This window comes from Habropoda laboriosa, unplaced genomic scaffold (genome assembly GCF_001263275.1).
Source record: "Habropoda laboriosa isolate 0110345459 unplaced genomic scaffold, ASM126327v1 scaffold76, whole genome shotgun sequence".
Lineage (NCBI taxonomy): Eukaryota > Metazoa > Arthropoda > Insecta > Hymenoptera > Apidae > Habropoda > Habropoda laboriosa.
In genome coordinates, this window is record NW_017100184.1 from 1,061,530 (window position 1) to 1,082,111 (window position 20,582).

At 45.6% G+C, this 20,582-nt stretch overlaps 4 protein-coding genes across 4 annotated transcripts; 1 reads left to right on the top strand and 3 right to left on the bottom strand.

Annotated features, from left to right (window-relative positions):
- Positions 1-183: 183 nt before the first annotated feature.
- Positions 184-1,358, top strand: LOC108579362 (elongation of very long chain fatty acids protein AAEL008004). The gene is made up of 5 exons (XM_017942886.1): positions 184-283; positions 354-625; positions 697-880; positions 941-1,056; positions 1,119-1,358. The coding sequence occupies exons 1-5, from the start codon at positions 187-189 to the stop codon at positions 1,356-1,358; spliced, it is 909 nt and encodes a 302-aa protein (XP_017798375.1). The 5' UTR covers positions 184-186.
- A 2,629-nt stretch (positions 1,359-3,987) lies between these two features.
- LOC108579350 (elongation of very long chain fatty acids protein 4-like) lies at positions 3,988-6,529 on the bottom strand. Its single transcript, XM_017942874.1, has 7 exons — positions 6,451-6,529; positions 6,245-6,346; positions 5,831-6,021; positions 5,653-5,742; positions 4,650-4,706; positions 4,333-4,575; positions 3,988-4,252 (listed from the first exon to the last, which is right to left on the bottom strand). The coding sequence occupies exons 2-7, from the start codon at positions 6,303-6,305 to the stop codon at positions 4,094-4,096; spliced, it is 801 nt and encodes a 266-aa protein (XP_017798363.1). The 5' UTR covers positions 6,306-6,346; positions 6,451-6,529; the 3' UTR covers positions 3,988-4,093.
- A 2,600-nt stretch (positions 6,530-9,129) lies between these two features.
- Positions 9,130-10,875, bottom strand: LOC108579349 (elongation of very long chain fatty acids protein AAEL008004-like). Its single transcript, XM_017942873.1, has 5 exons — positions 10,688-10,875; positions 10,431-10,621; positions 10,257-10,337; positions 10,012-10,195; positions 9,130-9,939 (listed from the first exon to the last, which is right to left on the bottom strand). Exons 1-5 carry the CDS (start codon positions 10,746-10,748, stop codon positions 9,614-9,616), a joined length of 843 nt encoding a protein of 280 aa, XP_017798362.1. The 5' UTR covers positions 10,749-10,875; the 3' UTR covers positions 9,130-9,613.
- Positions 10,876-12,934: 2,059 nt separating this feature from the next.
- LOC108579357 (elongation of very long chain fatty acids protein AAEL008004-like) lies at positions 12,935-20,296 on the bottom strand. The gene is made up of 4 exons (XM_017942880.1): positions 19,768-20,296; positions 15,234-15,303; positions 14,881-15,152; positions 12,935-13,951 (listed from the first exon to the last, which is right to left on the bottom strand). The coding sequence occupies exons 2-4, from the start codon at positions 15,280-15,282 to the stop codon at positions 13,442-13,444; spliced, it is 831 nt and encodes a 276-aa protein (XP_017798369.1). The 5' UTR covers positions 15,283-15,303; positions 19,768-20,296; the 3' UTR covers positions 12,935-13,441.
- Between the last annotated feature and the right edge of the window lie 286 nt (positions 20,297-20,582).

Consider the following 20,582-nt stretch of genomic DNA (forward strand, 5'->3'; position numbering starts at 1 on the left):
GTGCAATCAGTTAATCCCGCGGCATCTTGCGCAACCAGATACCACGGAATGAACCAATCAGCCCGGAGAGCTGAATTTTTTCCATTTGACATTTCCATAGGAATATTTACGAAACGTTCATTTTGCTCGTTATCGGTAAAATTGTTTTTTCTATTATCTCATTTCTCGATTGCAGTCGAGTCTCCAATGAACGCGAGCAACGCGCTCCACATCGACAGGATGTCGAACATCTACAACAACTCGGTGGTTCGATTTTACGACTACGTCTTCCACGATTTATCTGGTATACAACCAGCTCTTCTTTCACCGAAATTTCCCTGTACATCTTTCATTGTTGGAACGTCTCGTTTCAGATCCTCGGACGAAAGACTGGTTCCTCATAGCGTCACCGGTACCTGGTGCCAGCATTCTAATCGGTTACCTGTATTTCGTCCTATCCTGGGGACCGAAGCACATGGAGCACAGGAAACCGTATCATTTGAAGAATATTCTAGTCCTTTACAACTTTCTGCAAGTTATCCTCAGCTTCTGGCTGTTCTACGAGGGATTGGACGCAGCCTGGCTGCGAAAGTACAGCTGGAAATGCCAGTCTGTCGATTACTCCAATTCACCGGAAGCTCTCAGGGTACGTTTACACCTCTAAACGATATTCTACTTCGTTTTCTTCCAGTTTCGTTAAGTACGAGTTTATCCTAGATTGCTAGAGGGGTCTACATTTATTTTCTGGCAAAAATATCCGAACTCCTCGACACGGTTTTCTTCGTCCTTCGCAAAAAGGAAAGGCAAATCACATTCCTCCACTTGTACCACCATACCGTGATGCCTATGGTTTCCTGGGGCGCCACCAAGTATTATCCAGGAGGACACGGCACTTTTATAGGTATAATTTACATTTTCTCAACGATCACTGTAATCTTAACCACCAACTCTCTTGTTTCAGGTGTGATCAACAGCTTCGTACACATAATCATGTACACGTATTACCTGCTAGCAGCCTTGCTACCTCAGTACCAGAAATACCTGTGGTGGAAGAGGTACATCACGACTCTTCAAATGGTAAGATTCACGATCGAAAGTTTTATCGGTGAAAAAGAGAGACACTTTCTACGTTCGAACAGGGTCAATTCTGCCTGGCGTTCCTGCACAGCTGTCAATTGCTCTTCTACGACTGCAACTATCCGAAATGGTCGCTGATACTGATCCTGCCGAATTCGACATTCTTCTACTTCTTGTTCGCCGATTTCTACAGTCACGCGTACAAGTTCGCCGACAGGAAGCGCTCGAAATCGACGGAGGACAAGGAGAACGGAGTGGCGAAGGGGAGCACGATGCAGAACGGGAAAGGGAAAACGGACTAGTCCGGGCATCAGCGGTGGAAGAAAAGAGAAAGAAGGAAAATCGAGCAGGATGTATTCGCGAGTCGTTGTCGGCTTTCCATTCGGCAACGAGGCCGAAGTGGAACGTCGAGGAGGATCGATCGTTGAACGACGAATTTTTCAACGGGGAGGGAAAGGTGGCTGTGCCAACGATTCTGCGATTTTCCAAGGTTTTCGCAAGCTTACGAAAGTCGAACGGGCGTGTTTGTTCCCTTGTGTGCTATTCCGATGGGAGAGATATTTGCTCAGGTGAATCGATCCTTCTTCTTCTACCCCTGATTGCTCGAAAGAGACGGTCTTCGATTCTACGCGCTAATTATGCCTGTAAATCGAGACTAAAACGATCGGATTTTCTTCGAATCACCTTCAGTTGCGAGTGTTTCTTCTATCCTCTGTCAACTGGAAATTCTCTCTTACTTTACGTATCAATTTCTTCGTCGCTTGGCCTTCCATTGTTGCAATATACGTCGGTCCTCGGTACTGTTCGTCGATACTTGAATACAAGCAGAACAAAATCACCGTCCCACTTGGAGTGCATTAGGGACGAGCGGATAACGAAAGGTCAATTACCCCCGATTAACCATCGGTCGTAGTAGACGCATCGTTTCCCGCAATCACGCCAAGAGACACACACGGCGACCAGTGAACTGTGGCCAACTTTCTTTCGCTCCCGTATTACTCAGAAATACGAAGGCGATTCATAAGGAGAAACGCGGCCGGTGTCTCTGAAATCTCGTATCCCGAATTCCCGTTAAAGTGCCTGTCAAAGCGTGGCAACTTGTTTCGCCCTTTTCCGTCCACAGATATTCTTTTCTTCGTTTCACCGGCTGCTCTTCGAAATCGATTCGTCGATGCTTATTTCTCTGTACGCTTCGCTTCGAGGTACCCTCCGACGATTTCGAAATCAGGAGGCGTTGATTCCTCTGTTCGCAGATTAACGTAGTTACGCGTTGCGGATAACGAATCCACGTGGTTTAGATATCTCTCGGTTTAACGGGTGAGTTGATTAATTATAACGGGTAATCGATAATTGAAGGTTGCGGAAAGGGTTGCGTTACTTTAAGCGGTACCCAGTGTACCAGTAAGCGTTGAAAGGATCCAAAGAACATGGCTTTAAGCTTGTCTTCGTAACAATCTCTACTATGGGTGTGAGTTGGTTGTGTTGACTTTCGTGCAATCTTCTCTCTAATTAATAAACGCCACTTGCCTACTCGTTTCTTTCCGTCGTCGCGACCAAACGTTTCTTCCACAACGACACAGATGGTAAAGTTGTACGCTCCGAACTGTAAACGCGAGAACACGAACCACACGGTGTATGTAAATAGCGGTAATCGGGTTATCAGTTGCGCGGTTTCTACCGACGAACTGTTTCTCCGTGAAAAATCAGAGCCGAGACAGTTGGTCGATCGAAATCTGCTAAACTCACCATGTACACTTTTTGTATTATATCGTCCGGTGTGTTTAACATACGTAGCTTAGGATAAACCTTACCTTACAATTCTTCACTTCTTCGTCAAACAAAGGGTTCAATTAATTGTATTCGTTCTATTCGCCATTGTACAAACTACCTTTCGAAAAGAACAAAAAAATATTCTAAAGAAAAGGAATCGTTTACTTATGTTTCTTTTCTTTCTTTTTTTTTTACCGAAGAATCGTAATCGATTTGCTGTAACAGTTAACAAAGATTACTCGGAGAACGGAGAGAAGACGGAGAATAAAGATATCTCGTTGCATCGATAGACGCGTGAATAAATAGTAACGGGACGTGTATTTACATGTCTTAAATTATATCATTAAATATTAGCATATGTCACGATCGACGATAATTCTATCTCGTTCCGTCAGTCGCGACAGATGTAAATTTCACGTTGGTCGATTTCTTCGAAACGCCGCAGAAGATTGCTCTCCATATTTCAAACAAATCGACGAGGCGTTACGTTACCGACATATCGCGAGTCAACTTGCAACTTTTTTGCACTGTGTGGAGCAACAATTCTATGTACATAACTTTCAAACAGTTTTTACCCGTCGCGTGGCCTTATTCGAGCAAGTCGACTCACGATGCGTGCGTACAAAAAAAGTATATATATATATGTATAAACACAGAAATATCCTTAAAAAAAAAGAAATAGCAGGACGGTTTGAGGCAAAGCCGAAAATAAACGTTCGATCGAAACCGAAAGATTGCCATAATTCGAAATCACGAGACCGTATTCTCGAATACGTCGCAGCACTGTTAAGAGCGGAAGAAGCAGACGGTGCAGATCTCGACTGTCGAGGAAAAAGGAGTTACCGTTGTCCGGTGTGCGCTTCGGTTCCTCCTCTGTTCACCTTTTTTTGGGTCGTAGCCCACTTTGTTTGACGGAGGCGATTGCCCTGGGCGATTTGGGTTTGGTCAAGGCTCCGACATCGCCGTCCATTCTTTCTCACTCTCTCCAAGGAACAGATCGCGGCTGGACCTATTGGCCTAGATCGGCCCAGAAGCCCGTTACCTCTCGAAAATCGTCTACACTCGACTGAACTAGGATATCTTGGACCTCTCTAATTGGAACCACTTGTCCCTGGCATTGTCTGTCTCACTTGTCGCAGCCTTGATACCACCTTTGTTCTACCTATTGTTACCCTAATGGTCTCTTCTTTTTCTTCGTCGTTCTCTCGAACGACAGCGACGTTGGTGTTCGACGAGTGTTCGACGAGTGTTCAAGTTCGAACGTGAATTAGACTTTCTTCTTCTTGTAGGCTTTTCTGTAGAAATCGAGGAACAGGTAGATGAAGATCACCACGTTCGCGAGGAAGAAGTAGGTAAGAGCCTTTGGCACTTTGCAGTCCATCGCGAGGACCATCATCAGGTAGCCGAGCATTATGAGGAATTGTACCTGTAACGCGGAGTAATGTTCGTCGTTGATTGCATATCGACGAGAAAGTGGTGAGAAATTGTACGGGGAGAGAGTGTTACCAGCTGGATCCCGGTCATGTATTTCTTCCACCACAGGTATTTCCTGTATTGCGGGCCAAGTGCTGCGATCAGGTAATACGAGTACATGACGATGTGCACGAAAGAATTGAGGATACCGATCAGAGCACCCTGTTCTCCGGGAAGAAATTTCAGGTAACACCAGGAGAACACCGAGGTCATCGTGTGGTGGTAGACGTGCAAGAAGGTCACTTGGTTTTGCTTCTTGCGCAGCACGAAGAACACCTATCGAATTTTTTGCCTTTTTAGGGGAACGTCGAGTGTGTTTTATGCCGAACGAGGATGGATGTTGAACTTACGGTGTCTAGAAGCTCGATCATCTTCGCGATAAAGTACCACCACGCTGCTTTCGATACCTGTGAAATAGGTTATGTTGCAGTATAAGTAAATGTACAATTAAATGTCCTATTAGGTGTACAAATTAATTCGTGGCCTTGTTTCGGGCTTTAGAAAAGAGCCAAAGTACAGTTCAGTACTATACATTTATTCCATTTCTCAGCCAGTTGGCGAATTCCCTTTCGAAACACTGATGGCGGTTTCGAAGGTATAAAATCAGCAATGCTGTTTGAATTTTGAATCGGTTAGATGGTGCTGAGGTGAACGATAGAGATAATAGTCGCACGAGGCAGAATTTCCCATCCGAGTCCGATAGTGTTTTGTCGCGTCGCGCTTTTTAGTAAATGTTCAAACTCTTACTCGCCGAATCAATCTTGGGTAACTGATTTTAAACTGGTAGAGTGGTTGAACGATGTGATTTTTCTCCCGAACGTTGGAGATGGGTTGTCTGAACCTCGAGAGCTCGGAGGTGTCGGTTTGCTGCTCGATAGAATCTTTGCGAATGAAAACCGATCACCGAATTTTCCTGGAGTCCGCCGTGACTCCCCTGCCAAGTGTAAGAAGGCACGGTGATTGGGTTTTCACGAACGCATAAATTAGCAATTAACGTGCCCCCTTGAGTGTTGTCACCCACCCTTCCATTGCGCAATTGTGAGGCGATCTTCGCTGTCCTTTGGTGACGCGACGGAAATTTCCGCCGGTGTGGTCTGACCATTGAGGAATACCTGGTTTATGACACGTCTTCGGCTATCGAGGACGCCGGAAGATAGAAATTCTAAAGCCATTGTTTGCAAGAAATTACTTATATTTTCGCGGAGCTACGAAGCGTCTTTGTTCTCAAAACTGACCTTTTGGTGCGAGCGTGTCACAAACCCGGACATGCTTTGTTTTGCTGGTAGAAGCAAGTTGAGAACTCTGACAATCGCAAGGGCCACGAATTCATTTGTACACCTAGTATTTACTTACGGAAGCTTGCACGTTGATGTCGATAGGCGTTCGATTTGCAGAGTTGCATTTCGGTGAGAATATCAGAGGACCTACACCGGGTTCCAGCGACTGTTGTGAAATATATGTGAATAGTAATTAGGAAAAATTGATCGAGGCCGTTGGTAACTGTGAATGGAGATTATAGAATATTCATTACTCTGAGCGTCAGCCAGATACTGAAAAGCACTTGAAAGGCATTGTAAGCGATCAGCAGAAAGTTCAACTGGAAGGCTGGCCTCTTTTCCATCATTTTCGGGCCGACTTTCAAAACGAACGCTAAGTAGGTCCCCACGATGCACAACATAGGGCCAGGTGAGCCCATCATCGGCCAGGAATCCACCATGATTTCTGAAATACAAAAGTGCTTACATAGGCACGTGTCGACACTTTCACGGCGACTTAGTTATACAAGAGTTCCCTTCGCGTCTGCTATCGTGAATGAAACGAAAGTTGAACGGATCGTTGGTGAATATTCTCTCATTGTTGTCGAAACAAGTTGCATAGATTAGCTATTGTAATCGCTTCGAAGTTTCTAGCAAACAAAAACTATCCGAGTTTCTCACACGATTACCTTTGTTGGTCTGCAGGATCTCGTTGTAGTTGTTGACCACCAAGCGCATTAAACCCGACATATTGACAGGCTTCCCGTTCTCTTCTTATCGAATAGGTAATTCTAAGAGAGGTTTGAAAAAAGTGTTCACGAACTTGAAGTGTCATTTGCAGAAGAAAATCTCGCCGAGTGTTAATTGGAAGTAATAAAAAAGTGTCTCTACTTACACAATTTGAGCGAGGTTTCACCTGAAATCCTCGAGAAGCTCGGATCAACTTGGACGCAACAGAAAGTCACGATGTTCTTGCGTCGAAACGCATCAGCATCGAAGACACTAGCACTCGACGTCGGGTTCTTCTTCGTAGTACTATTTATCAACGTCTGCCGAGAGGCGGAGATGATGAAGGAGGAGCCGCGAATCAAAAACTGAACACCTGACGACGAAAGTAGCCGGCAAGAGGACCAAAACCTCGATCTTCTTCGCGTGCCCCACCACGAGCGTTCGAACTTGCTGTAAAATCGAGACTTCCGCCGCCCGGCGGGCTTAGAGGAGGAGGAAGGGATGAGGACTAGGTCGTCGAAGAACCGTGAGTCACAACGAGATGCGTGAAACCCGTTTTGATTAATATGCTCGATAAATCTGTGCGGCGATTTGTGGTTTGGTTAGACGGAGGAGAGGTGCGGTTGTTCGATTTCAGCGCTTCAACATGAAGAATACGGCGGTTTAATCATGTTAGATAGAAGAATGCTGGATCGTGAGCAATTAGGTTAACGATATTCGCCCGTGGAGTTTATTAAGGTCAGGATTTCTGCGTTGTTCGCTCCGACGCAATGCTGATTGGTAAATTAGCCAAGGTACACAGGTGCAGCAATCGATCAAATTAAAGTTGAAAAAAACAGAAAAATGGTGAAGCGGGTATGGAGCGTCGACAGATGAATATGCAAGAAATGTAAAGCCTTCGATTAAAACGAAAGATAAAGGTCGCACAAATAGAAGGTTCGTCCGCGACGCGGCTATTTGACCGGAATAAAGAGACGTGGATTGACACCGTGGAGGAAATGGATTCGAACGTGAGACGGTGTTTGCCCTGTTAAGCCGTTCGCAGACGTGAAAAAGGGATCTCTTTAATTTCGCGACTATTACCACGGTTCAATATTTGCATCGAACCACGCAATATACGTATCCTAGGTTAAACAGTATGGCGCGTTTACCTCACGATTCCACTTTGAAGTTAAATTTATTCTACGCGTTAAACTTGCTATTATACTGTGCTCACTTTGGATACCACGGTGTTTGTCTTCCAGACAAAAACACTCGGCATAACAATTCGAAAAATTGTCCACTTCTCGACTAAGCGTCCTACAATCCCCCCATCTCTGCCGTTCCTTCTCCTCGAGAACTCCACAGCCAGGCAGAACAGTAAAACGATCGTGCAACTGTACACGCGCGTCTTTTCCAAGTTTTACCACGGAGAAATTGCAGGCATGGTGTCGATGGCTCGTAAATTCAGAACCAGAGCGTTTCTTGGACGGCCGAGAGGAATGGCGCCTCGGCCAATCGTCACTTTGCAAACGAAACTCGTTACGAGCTTCTCGAAGGTGCTTTCTAACGCAGCGAAGTAAGTCACCGGGACGGTTCGAAGCCAGCGAGAAATTCCTAAAACTATGTCAAAACGGCGAAGGTTTTTAGCAGTGGGTGTTAAAACGTCGACAATTCCTCCGGAACGTGCGTGAAGAAAAACGATTGAGTTTACCGGTAGAACGATTTGCATATGGCGAAATCTTCCATACAACAGCCGGCTGCAACCTCAATTACCCTCCTTAACACTGGGCGAATTCACAATTAACCTAGGCACACCTGAAGAACGCGTGAAATACGCGTCTATCCATCAGCTGCATTCACGAGTCATTGTGCTTGTCAATTTTTCCCTTACTCTCCCCTAGTGTCCTAGAAATACGCACAGCGTGGCCGTGTTTCGTGGATCATTGAGAAACGGCGGGTAACGGAACCCGTGTGGACCAGCGACACTTTCCAATGTAACTGTTATACGTAACGAACGACTAGCTCTGTCCACAGGTGGTACTATCTCGTTGTCAAATCGAACAATTCTTCCGACCTTGTCTGAGAAGCATAGATCGTGGCGCAGGGTGGCGCCAGATACAGCTGCACGAAGACGAATGCTCCTGTTCGATGTGCGACCATTCTCTTGGATTTCGAGGTGAGAGACGCGAAAGCGACCTTCCTGATCGTTTTTTAAGCGCGATGGAGCCCGGCGTAACGGCACTCGCCGTTAAAACCGCCGCTTCTGTGCTCTTCTCTCTAAGTTTCGCCTCTCGCGTTGTTGGTTAAAGCGTGAAAAAAGTAGGTCGGCTTTTTTTCCTACGCAGATCCAAACACGGAGTCGCTTTCATTTTTTATCAGTCGCCGGGTGTTTGTTAAATTGGGTTAGGGTGTCGTGTGTAGATTAGAACGGAGGCTGCACCGGGTAGCCGGCGGAATATTTTCGAGAAACGTTCGGAGCGAGAAGGTAAGGAATTTCGGTGGTTTCGCGCGATCGATTGTCTAGTCGTCGATGTGTTCGGTTGGGATTTTCAAGATATGCGTTTATGAGAAACTTACGTATTCGTGGAAGGCTAACACCGAGGACAATCCAGATCGGGATCGAGCGCCGGTAGATCGAAGATACTACGAATTTAGGTACGGTATCGCTCGATTAACCTTACATGTCGTTGCGTGACTGTGAACGAGGCTATCGGCGCAACAACGGCCTAACCCACAATTTTCGGTCAATTGACATTTCGTACATAGCGAAATTATACGTGTGATCTCGAAACGAGCTCTTCGGGGTTAGGTCGTTCTCCACGAGTTTCTGTTGTAATATATGTATATTATTCGCTTACTTACAAGGTAACATTTATTGATTGCAAGTGAACAGGCGACCAACGTGTGACACTTATCGCGAATGATCGTCGAGTTGGGGAGCGTACTCGACAATTACACAACTTACGTCTATTATGCGTTGAAACAGAGGAGACAAGATTATGGTTCTGCGTTAATAGGAGAGTCGGCGGGGGACGATGAAACGAAGTTAAATACAAAGATGAATCGAGGATCGGCGAAACGTACGTGCGATCGAATAGAACGCTCGCTTAGACGAGAAAACCCTCGACACTCCGTGTTCCCGACGGCGACGAAGATCGTTCAAGTTTGTACTCTCGTTGTAGAGAAATTGGTTTAGCGGTGAACGAGATGATTTTCAATCGAACCGAATAATGATTCAATGATACTTCTTGACAATCGTTTAAAATTCAGACACCCTATTTTCTACGTCTCGCGTAAGATGGAGAAACTTAAAGGACACAGAACGGCCACGTTCGTTGGAACGCAACTTACTGATTCTTCTTCACCTTCCCGTTCGACAATTCCGGCGTGATCCCGTTCTTCGTGGTTTTCCGTTTCTTGATGTACGTCTTGTAGTAGAAGTCGCCGAAGAGCACGATCATGAAGAGGTTCTGAGGGATCATCACCGCTGCTGTCCATTTAGGGAAGCCGCATTTCTCCGAGCAGGCCAGCAATATGAATTGCACCAATATCAGACAGAATTGAGTGATCTGCAGCTGTGTCACGTGCTTCTTCCACCAGGGTTTGCTTATTCTCAGCGAGGTGGCCAGGTAATGGGTGTACATCACCACGTGAACGAAACAGTTTATCGTGCCTGTGGAATTTTTTAACAGTTTCTCGTTATTTCGGTAGGAAATTGTCCGTGTTGTTTCGAATACAGACGTACCTAAGAAGCTGATGTGACCACCGGGTAAAAATTTCGTCGCCACCCAGGAGCCGAAGATCATTCCTGTGTGATGGTAGACGTGAAGGAAGGATATCTGATTCTCTTTCTTTCGAAGAACGAAGAAGATCGTGTCGATCAGATCCAGGATCTTCAGCATGAAGTATATCCAGACGATCCTCGTGATCTGTATCGACAATTGCTCAACGTAGCTTTTGCAGTGTTCTTTTAGGGATATATTTTGTTACCTCGAGCGCTCGGAGATTGTAAGAAAAGTCGACGGGTTCGCAGTAGAAGCGGTAATCGACCAGCCAGGCTAACGTCATTGCCTGTAATTTTAGATGGGAAAGTTTGCAAGCTCGAGTGCGTTGCACTCTCGATCGTAAGAAGATCGAAAGGGGAGAGTAACGATTTAGGTTTACCTTGTAGAATACGTATGCGCACATTACTATCTGTATCAGGTTATAGAGCTGCACGATTCTGTCGAGATTGAAGGGCTTCCTCTTCGCCATGATATTGGGCCCGAGTTCGTGGACGAAGTACAGGTAGAAGAACATTATGCCGAGGCAGCCCCATGGTGATCCGATGAGAAAGTAGTCCTGTGTTCGAGGATCTTCGGGAAACAGAAATATCGACGTATCTCCGCAATAACTCTAATCTTAGACCTTAGTTTCAATACCTGCTAATTCCTCGTTGATATAGCGGTATCCGTAGTAGATTCGTCGCACCAACGTCGCCATGATACACGGGACAAGAATCGAAACGAGCAGGGGGAAGATCGATGGTAACGTTCGATGTGGAATAAGGTGGTAGAATATCGAAGCCTTACCAAACGACGATCCGCGAAAGCGATCGTTCACGAGCGAACATCGGAGTCACCATGGACAGGTCTTGGTGGAAAATCCAGGGAGACTGATGGACTCTCTTTCCCCCGCCAAAAACGCCCCGCACCATGCTCCTATTGTATTTTAATTAATCGCTGGTGTCGAATCGAAGTCCCCCGCGGAAGCACGATGCCGTCACGAGTTTAACTTCTTTGACCTTCTTCCTTGGAGGGTGTATGACCTTACTCGTGGCTGAACCGTGCTCTCGTCGAATTCTAACGAGCACGATCGCTTCTTCGTCGAGATTTTCGTACGACAAGTGTCTGCTCCATCGTCTCTTGTCGTACGTCGTTGTGTTTCGCTGGAATCTCGAGAGATGCCGATAAGGCGAGGTATCGAAATTTTTCGTCGAAGAGGGTCGATCGAACGAGACGCGTTCACATATGCGCAAATGTACACGCGAACTATGAAATTGCGGCAATCGCGTTAGACATCCGGAATGGAATATTCAACTATTGAGCATCGAATGGAATATTCAACAAAGAGCAGGTCAGCTATAGTTATACGACGATGTGTGAAATGTATTTTTGGTGGATTTAATTAAACACGGATTATTTGCAATTTGCATATAATCAGATGGGTCACTGACCGTTTTATAGGTTCACAATATTGCTACAGATTCTGGGAAAGGTAGAGGGATAATTTTCACCATCAGAAGTCGATCTTGGAGAGTTTCCATTTATTTCACGTGAAATTTTTCTCATAAGTTCGTATTGGTTCGCGAGGGTTCGTAACGCTGCTTTCCAAGGAGACGATGAATATTCATCAAGCACGACGAAAAGTGGCATTTTATCGTTGACTTGGTTGAAAAGTTCAGATCGTGGCGTTTATTGAAATTTAGCTGATTTAGATTTCGTATTGTGTTCCCGTTAATCCAAAGTTCATAGTTTCCTTTGAATTACGTAGAGTAGTGTTTCACAAGTGATTTACCGGAAGCTTGTAGACGAGAAGAGGAGGTGGCATGGTAGAGGGATAGAAAGTAGGAAATTTTTAAAGCAAAAATTGGTCTCTTTATGCGTTGATATGTTAACCCTTTGAAAGTTTTTAAAACTAATTATTTCAATATTCAACGTATTCTCTATTTCGACAGAATCTGCTCTCTGTCTCCATTTATTATTAATTACTTTCTTTTCGATCGGTAGAACATTCTAGCTGACCGTTGGACATATTCAAAACGGAAAATTGATCGACAACAAATTCCACTGAAATCACACCAAAGTGTCGCTCGTGGAGTGTGCAATCCACTTTATTTGCCAACGGACAATGAGCGAGTGTGTACACGGTGAATGAATAACGACCCTGGCCTTGTGAAACCGATTCGAGGAACGAACGAACGAACGATCACTCGAGATTTTTTCCCGAAATCGACACCGTCCATTATCAAATGAAAACTCCCTCGAGTTCAGTTTCACTTGCCGTCCCTTCGCACGAATGTCACGGATCGCGTATAATTTCTCTAAATGATAATATCAATATCGACGAACGGTATTTTTAACCCGAAGCGGATGCAGAGGTCACTCGGGTTGAACGGTCATGACCTTTAATGACTAAAGTATGTCTACCAGCGGTATAATCGACGCGATCCGCTGGCCTTCGACGCGCGGCTTATTTACCTCGAAATTTTGCCGATTTTTGTCGATCATCGATCGACAAACGCGCGGACTTTTCAGGAAGCAGGGAGAAGGAACGTTTGAAATGTTTATCGAAAAATATGGCTCCTTTTATTGCACAGTTGTATCGATACACACGTGAATTCGTTTTTTTGGGTAATTTAAAAAAGATCGTACAATTGTTCCAAGACAGCAGCTGTGGATCTCGCATTATTGTCACAATCGTTTCGATAAGGTAACGCTTTTACGAAGGAACGATAAATAGAGAAGGATGCTTAAAGAAAAGTAAAAGGGAGATAAAACAAATCGAAATTTGCATCGAAAGTCATCCCTCTATGATCTATACGCATTTTGTAATCGAACTGTAAAAAGAAAATTCGATTTCGAACATTATTGTCGATTATTTTTCAACGATCTGCAGAATGTCGGTAATTAAAGTAGATCGCTGTTCTGTCGTATCCGACGAGCAAAGTTGTTCGTTGAGATCGATCGGTAATCCGTTCGACGTACGATCGGAGGATTCCTGCATTATCGACACCTTCGGACAAGCGTTACGATAACGATAATACGGCGGAAAGTACACACGCGTGATTACAAAAGGAGTGGAAACATTAAAAAAAAAAAAAACCTTACGAACGTTTCGTTCTTGTGTAATGTGTAATTTAAAAACAAAAGCGTAAAATAGAAATGTACATTCTTTCCCATCGAGGAACACGGAGATCAGGCAATCTCATTCTCGCTGTTAATACTCTCTTTCTCTCTCTCTCGAATATCTCCAGGCGGGAAATATGAAATTTCCCAAGCCGGCAATAAATATTCCATTTAAATTGTTTCTTTTCACGCTAGAGAGATCTATAAATACTTAAAAGAAAAACATGATCGTTCTTTCATAGCAAAGCACAACGAACGAAGAACATTCAAAGTATAATTTCACCAAACTCATTCCGCTTTGTTCAGAACCGCACCGTTACTTGTCTTTCCAGCTGCTGCTCGTCGTTCGTTTTTCAAGTAATTCTCGACGTAGAACGAGCCGAACATGTAAATGAAGACTATCGAATTAAGCGTGAGTAGGAACGCGATAAAAGTCGGATAGTTGCACCCGTTGAAGAACAGTTGGACGCTGTGCACGAAGACGAAGAGGAACTGGATCAGCTGTAACGTAGTCAGGTACTTTTTCCACCATAGATACTTGTTCATTTGTGGTCCTATCGACGACAGCATGTAGTACGTGTACATGATCACGTGGATGAACGAATTGATGACACCCAACATGGTACCGTGACCGTTTGGCAGGAACCTGCATCCGATAAAGCCGCAAATCGGCATCAGAGTGTGATGATATATGTGGAGCGTCGAGATCTGACGGTTTTTCTTCCGGAGAACGAAGAATACCGTGTCCAACAACTCTATCAGCTTGCACATGTAGTAAAAGTGTACTCCTCTTGCCATCTGTAAGTTGTAATTCGAGATATCAACCATCAGTTTCACGTATAATTAGTAGAGGTGTGCGAGAACGCGAGATAAATGTCGAGATTTTCGAAAATTTGGGGAACGAGAGAGACTCGCTTTAACGAACATGACCGCGGTTCCAATTTTTCGACTTTTTAGGCGTTCTTTTCTCAGCTAATATTACTTATCTAATTCCGACACTTTTGGGAATCCGGACGCTTTTGAGAATTCCTACGCTTTTGAGAATTCCTACGCTTTTGAGAATTCCGACACTTTTGAGAATTCCGGCGCTTTTGAGAATCTCGACGCTTTCGAGAATTCCTACGCTTTTGAGAATCCCGACGCTTTCGAGAATTCCTATGCTTTTGAGAGTCCCAACGCTTTTCAGAATTCCCACGCTTTTGAGAATCCCGACGCTTTCGAGAATTCCTACGCTTTTGAGAGTCCCAACACTTTTCAGAATTCCCACGCTTTTGAGAATCCCGACGCTTTCGAGAATTCCTACGCTTTTGAGACTCCCAACGCTTTTGAGAATTCCCACGCTTTTGAGAATCCCGACGCTTTTGAGAATCCCGACGCTTTCGAGAATTCCTACGCTTTTGAGAGTCCCAACGCTTTTCAGAATTCCCACGCTTTTGAGAATCCCGACGCTTTTGAGAATCCCGACGCTTTTGAGAATCCCGACGCTTTTGAGACTCCCAACGCTTTTGAGAATCCCGACGCTTTCGAGAATCCCGTCTCTCCCGGGAATCCCAGACATTCTAGAATTCCGACACTATCGGGAATCTAAAACTTTTCGAGATCTCGTTCCGATTCTGCAAAAAATTCTCATCCCAACCCGATATTTTTGGGTTCTCTCACGTCTCCACTAATTAACGTTCGATCGATAGGAGAGGCTTGACCGTGATTTGAAACGGTACCAAACGTACCCTCATTGCTTGTGGATTGTCCGAGTAGTCGACAGGCTGGCAGTAGTAATTATAGTCGTAGAGCCATCCGCTCATCAATCCCTCGTAAACGAGATACATGCTCAACAGCACTTGAATGAAATTGTACACAATCATGACGTTTCTAAGTTCGTACGGTTTCTTGTCCTTCATGTACCTAGGCCCGGCAGACGTGCAGAAGTAGACGTAACTAACGAGGATTACCGATAGCGGTCCCAATCCCGAAGTCAGGAACCAATCCCTCGTCCTGGGATCTAGAAGAACGAGTACACGTTAGAAATTCCAAAATTACCTCACTTACCCCTTCCTCGATTCTCTCTCGACGCGATCTTTACCACTTTTGTTGATCATTATCTCTTTGTACCACTCCACGATGCCCGTCATCCTTCCAAATTCTCGATTACTCTGCAAAATAAACACGTCAGCTTTCAATCGATCCTGCTATCCTTGTACCACAGGCGGAGCAAACGATAAATCACACCGAGATCTATACGACAAACTCGGTGACGAAATGATATACGAGAATTCCGTACCGTTGGTGTACACAGCTCGAAAAATATCTAATGCCGTATAACGAGGAAACATTCCTTCGTTAGCGTAATCGACGCTCGACGACGCTTTCGTAACGTTCGATCGAACAGATCTCGGATACCAGAAGATTCATCGCGAGAGGGAGAGAGACGTGAATCAGCAGGAGGCGGCTGAATTACCAGAATTATGCTAACGTCATCCGCGTGAAACGGACCGGTGTCCTTGGTCCCGCCACACCAATTCCACGGCTATCCAAATCGTTTTCCTCTTCTAATTGCACCGCGAGCAATTAGCAGAACGCAATCAACCGGGAAACAATTTGCTCGTCGCGGACTTTTCTTTCGCACGTCGTAAAATTGACGGAGAAAGGTGAGACAGAAGGTTGTTCCCGGTGACGATAACCTCGCTAGAACTGCCTGCGATGATTTACGATTTATCAACGTTCGGACAAAGTCCCGATCGACTCCTCCTCTTCTATCGAGCTCGTTTCAGACGTAGAAAAGAATGCTGTCCAAAGTTGAAGGACACCGGCGAGATACACGCTTCCTCGTTCCCTTTCGTCGAAAGATTGATCGGGAACCGCGGTGTATTATGGCGTGTTGATCTCTTCCGGATCGCGGCACGTGCGCGCCAGTTTAACATGCTCTCGGTAACAGAATGGTACGCACTTCTAAGCAACCGTGAACCGGACCATTGTGTTCCTCAGCTTCGAACGAACCTTACGTGATCTGCGTGTACATCGCGGATTAATTTCCACCAATTCCGTCTCCGTCTAACGCAAAACCTCTCCGCGCGCTTTCCTCGCAGTCCCGGCGAAGCAGGGTCTGTGTACATTTCAGTACGCCTGTTACACGTGGCGATTACTTAATACCTCGTGGACATTCATGCTCGACCAACGGTGGAGGAAGAAAGAAAGGGGCGATAACTGGTTGAAAATCGTCGAGTATTATTCATTTGTAACCGACCGAGGCAATATTCGCTGCGATCAGATACAGCTGAACGGCTGGACGGCTTGGTCATCGAGAGAAAGAGAGAGCGGCAGACAGCCCGTGGAATAAAAGAGAGGATCGCCGCGAGTGAGGGATGCAGCCGTGATCCAAGGTGAACGAGATCGTTAAGGTGCTGCTGTTTCTTCTGAGCCCCTTTTCCCCAACTTGGGTTATCCCGGTGTCGACAATCTGCCCGCCGCCACCAATACCTTTTACCGTTCAAAGCCCACACAAAAATTCCGGACGATGCCCCCGTGTTTTCGAGCTCCCCCTTGGGACTTGCCGCGATTTATCTCCCGTGGCCGGTTTTACGCGGTATAATCGGTAACCCCGAATATTAAGAATCGCTTAACGTTCCAACGATCGAACGGTTCACGATGTTTACGATGTTCACCATGTTCCTTACGATTCACGTTTCATAAGCATTTTCGATCGTCGCGAGCAGATTGCGAAGTTAACGTGGCAATCTACTTTTCCACTCTGAGAGTTATTTCCCCGCCGGCAAATTACAGACAATTCGACGATAGAACGTTGTCAGACACGCGTGTCGCGGGCTTGAGATGAAAATTGACCGTTTCACAACCACAATTCTGCCAGCTGAAACGTTCAAAAGCGGGAATTTCCTTGGAAGGGAACGCGCGAACAGCCGTTTTCCCGTTTTCGACATAGATTTTTCCGTGGCGCAACGCCGCGCGCTTGGTTCGGGGCGGCGAGCGATCGGGAACTGGTTCTCTAGTCCGGGCAGAAAGTGAATTCCGCGGGAAGGATTACAGGTCTGGTAATAAGCTAAACCAGATACGTCTCGGCGATAGTTGCCGCAGAGAGGGAAGGCTCGATGCGGGAATTAGGGTTCAAGGTAGGTGAATACTTTGCGAGATTATTCTTCGGAATGGAAACGGTGGTTAGTCCTACGCGAAGCCACGGGCAAACCGCCGTAGGAGGAAAACGTATGTATGAAACCGGTTTCGTGACAACTTTCCTCGCTTAACAAACGCGATCCGAGCAAAAGAAAATAATGCTTCGGCGAGAGCGTAATCGCCGCCTGATGTGACGCAAAACCCGAGATGCAATCCAATTACAATTGCATATTCAACGACTGCTATTGTTTATCGAGTCGCGTCTCGGTTAAATCTAGATGGACACATTTAGATGGACTATTCTGGTTTGGAAAGAAAAAGGGCAAAGCGAGAAATGCTCGGATTGTTTTCGAACGGGGTTTCTGCGTCTGATATAATGTTCCCCACCTTGAAGCCGAATTTCGCGACGATCACGGGATTGACAAACAAGGGAAAATCGACGAAAAACAATTGCTGCAGGATGTTCTTTGTCCTTCTCACTTTCGAACATCGATCGAGCACGGCCGTTGGTATTTTAAGAGATCCGCTGAAGGCGACCCACACACGCGTCGTATTAACCTTTCGACGATGCGAAACAGCTTGCAGTCGTGATTTTCTCACGTTTGTCCATTTGAAAGTCGAACAAAGTTTCCTGTTAACCAATCAAGCGTCTACGATCATCTTCGACCTGTGCAAGGTTCTTTGATATGCGTCGAACAATCGAATCTATACAATTCAGATTTTGTAATCGGATTTGCCCTAATTCACCTGTCATTGTGAATTCTTTTCTTTTCTTTCCTCGTTGTTTACCGGCAATTTCAATGGACACTTTAAAACCTAAAGAAACGACGTACTGGTACCTTAACGCAGAAATTCGCAACCTCTCGTTCGTCGGAGGCGAAAGAAACGACGATAAAGCAGCTTCGAGATCGTCGAAAGTTGCTGAAAAAAATGTGCTCGCTGTTACTTTCAACGATGCCTCTCGATTCGGACGTAAGAACGAAGGGCGTCGGGGCGCCATGACCGTGAGTGGAACCGAGACAAGCTCTGGTGCGGTCTCGTTGATCCAACGAAACGAGAAGAAAAGAAAAGCGCGTATAGCCGACCGATTCCAGTTTCGTTTTCCACGAAATTTTATGGTAATGTAGTTTTTTTCTCAGGGGAGACCTTTAAACCGGGTAAAAATCGGGTAAAAACACTCGGAAAGAAACTGGATCTGACGAATTTTTCGTATGTCGTAAGCGTAAACACGTTCTCGCGTAAGCATCCGGTGTTTCGCGGTTTTTCCCCCTATTGGACAATCGTGTACATATATGTATATACACTGCCGCTCATGGAAGTATGGACACTTCCCCAAAGGAGGAAATTGTTATCAAAGAAAGAACTGACCAGAGTAATTTCTGCATTTATTTTTTCTTTCCACTCTCGAGTGTACGTACTTGCACGAGCGGCAAAGATACGTCGGAGATAAAAGATCGCCCAGCCCAGCTGTTTGCGGGAAACAAATATTCGAGTACATATTAGAACTGACAATGCGGCGCTCTATTTACACGGATCGTGTTTGCCGTTCAATATTGTGCCACGACAATATTTACGATGCAATAATGCGACGGATTCTCGCCTACGCGACTCTTAACCGCGCTGATTGTGCCTTCGATTGCATGTTTACTCGCCGAGGAACGCGGAAAGGCAATCGAAGAAACTATTATCGTCGATGGTCGGAAAATCTTTGCGACGACGTTATAGAATTCCTTTTTCGACAAGTGAAAGCGTCGCGTTTGCCGTTCGTAAGGCTTCTCGTTTCTCCTGTTTGCAAATTAAAGGGCCTGGGGTCGTCTGTTCCATTTTGCGCGGCAAAACTCTGTTATTATACGAACGAGCGATTAATTTGAGATAAAACAGCGGATGAAACGAGGAATTTACGTCACGATGGAATCACCGATCGAGGAATGAATAGAATTTCCAAGCTTTGAGAAATCCAGATCTACATCTCAATACCGAACGCTGATGCGTGTCCAAAATTTTTCAAGAAGAAATCGGAGAATCTTTGGCCATCGTTCGGTAATGCAGGCAGACACGCCAAAGTGTTTCTCACAGTGACAGATTCGGCACAATAGCGGGATGCGACCGAAGCTAGGTTTTTTTCTCCAACGCGAACATACGCATCGAGTGGTTGCAAAATTCATTATCCACGGTTATCTGTTCCTTTCTTCGACCGAGAAGGAGCATTAAGCTACCGAGAGTGGTTTCGTATTCCATCTCACGTGTAACCGCCTCTTGCACTAATCCCTCGTTATTTCGCAACCTGCGAACGCACCTTCGTGTCGTTTATTCCATTGAAGTCGTGACACTTGTTGCGTCGAACGCACGAAAAACTTGATTACTTTCGAAAAAATTTGACAAACGAGTAATATCTTTCCAACCCATACGTAAACCTGGGTGTGTGTACGTGACACGATGCCTACGACAGAGATTATCGACCGTACGGAGAAGAAAGAGCGATCGGTACTCACCTGTTGCGAAGAGAATTCGCCGAGAGTCTCTCTGTAGAGACCGAAATCTGTTTCCCTCGACACGAGCTTATCCCGCGAGGGAACCAAGAATGCCACCAAGTAGAACGATTCACGATGTAATCACACTGTAGCCAATCGTCGCCACCTGAATCGCCCTGTTGGTCAAAGGACGTCCTCCTAACACGAGGTTCCTTATCGACTCTTACGGTTGAAGAAAAGTGAGCGAATAAAAGAAGGAGAGTCACAGGATGATCGTTGCTCTTGGAGCAGACAAGAAGACTGTATACGATATATATATATATACACGTAATATAATGGATTCCCTGACGGGATTGTAAATCGTCGAAAGGACCAGCTGGCGTGGCCTTTGGTGTTTTTCAGAGGATCGATTCCGATGTGATAGTCGGTACACTGCGAGGAAACTACTGCCGGAGTGTAGTGTCTCTCGGTTCCGTCGTCTCCCGGCACGCACTACTGATGGACGCCGATGCCAAGGTTCTCTCTCCCTTTGGCACAGCCACGAACGATATCCTCTACGGTCTGACAACGCGTTGCTCCGCAGACGTAGCCTTATATCCCTTCCAGTTGGGCTGGTTCACGATTACGCGTAGCGACGGAGTCGATGCTTACTAATTTCCGAGCAAACGTTCCTCCGTTCTGTTTCCGCCGCCGTTACTCCCACCGTTGCAAAACGGAACGTTTCGCGTGTCGGTGATCAAATTTCGGTGTCGATCGAGGTCAAACGTGCTTCTTGTTTGCCCGGAATTGTTAGGTGGATAATAGCTCGACAATTAGCTTGAATTTGATTAATCGAT

Bases quoted from the DNA above. Each gene is read 5' to 3' on its own strand.
- LOC108579362 (XM_017942886.1), top strand. From the start codon at position 187: ATGAACGCGAGCAACGCGCTCCACATCGACAGGATGTCGAACATCTAC. The intron at 284-353 runs GTATACAACCAG...GTCTCGTTTCAG, and splicing joins CGTCTTCCACGATTTATCTG to ATCCTCGGACGAAAGACTGG. The intron at 881-940 runs GTATAATTTACA...CTCTTGTTTCAG, and splicing joins AGGACACGGCACTTTTATAG to GTGTGATCAACAGCTTCGTA.
- LOC108579349 (XM_017942873.1), bottom strand. From the start codon at position 10,748: ATGGCGACGTTGGTGCGACGAATCTACTACGGATACCGCTATATCAAC. The intron at 10,622-10,687 runs GTATTGAAACTA...TGTTTCCCGAAG, and splicing joins TATCAACGAGGAATTAGCAG to ATCCTCGAACACAGGACTAC. The intron at 10,338-10,430 runs GTAAACCTAAAT...CTAAAATTACAG, and splicing joins GCGCATACGTATTCTACAAG to GCAATGACGTTAGCCTGGCT.
- LOC108579357 (XM_017942880.1), bottom strand. From the start codon at position 15,282: ATGACGGGCATCGTGGAGTGGTACAAAGAGATAATGATCAACAAAAGT. The intron at 15,153-15,233 runs GTAAAGATCGCG...TCGTTCTTCTAG, and splicing joins GATAATGATCAACAAAAGTG to ATCCCAGGACGAGGGATTGG. The intron at 13,952-14,880 runs GTACGTTTGGTA...TACAACTTACAG, and splicing joins ACAATCCACAAGCAATGAGG to ATGGCAAGAGGAGTACACTT.
- LOC108579350 (XM_017942874.1), bottom strand. From the start codon at position 6,305: ATGTCGGGTTTAATGCGCTTGGTGGTCAACAACTACAACGAGATCCTG. The intron at 6,022-6,244 runs GTAATCGTGTGA...TTTGTATTTCAG, and splicing joins GATCCTGCAGACCAACAAAG to AAATCATGGTGGATTCCTGG. The intron at 4,707-5,652 runs GTAAGTAAATAC...CCTATTTCACAG, and splicing joins ACATCAACGTGCAAGCTTCC to GTATCGAAAGCAGCGTGGTG.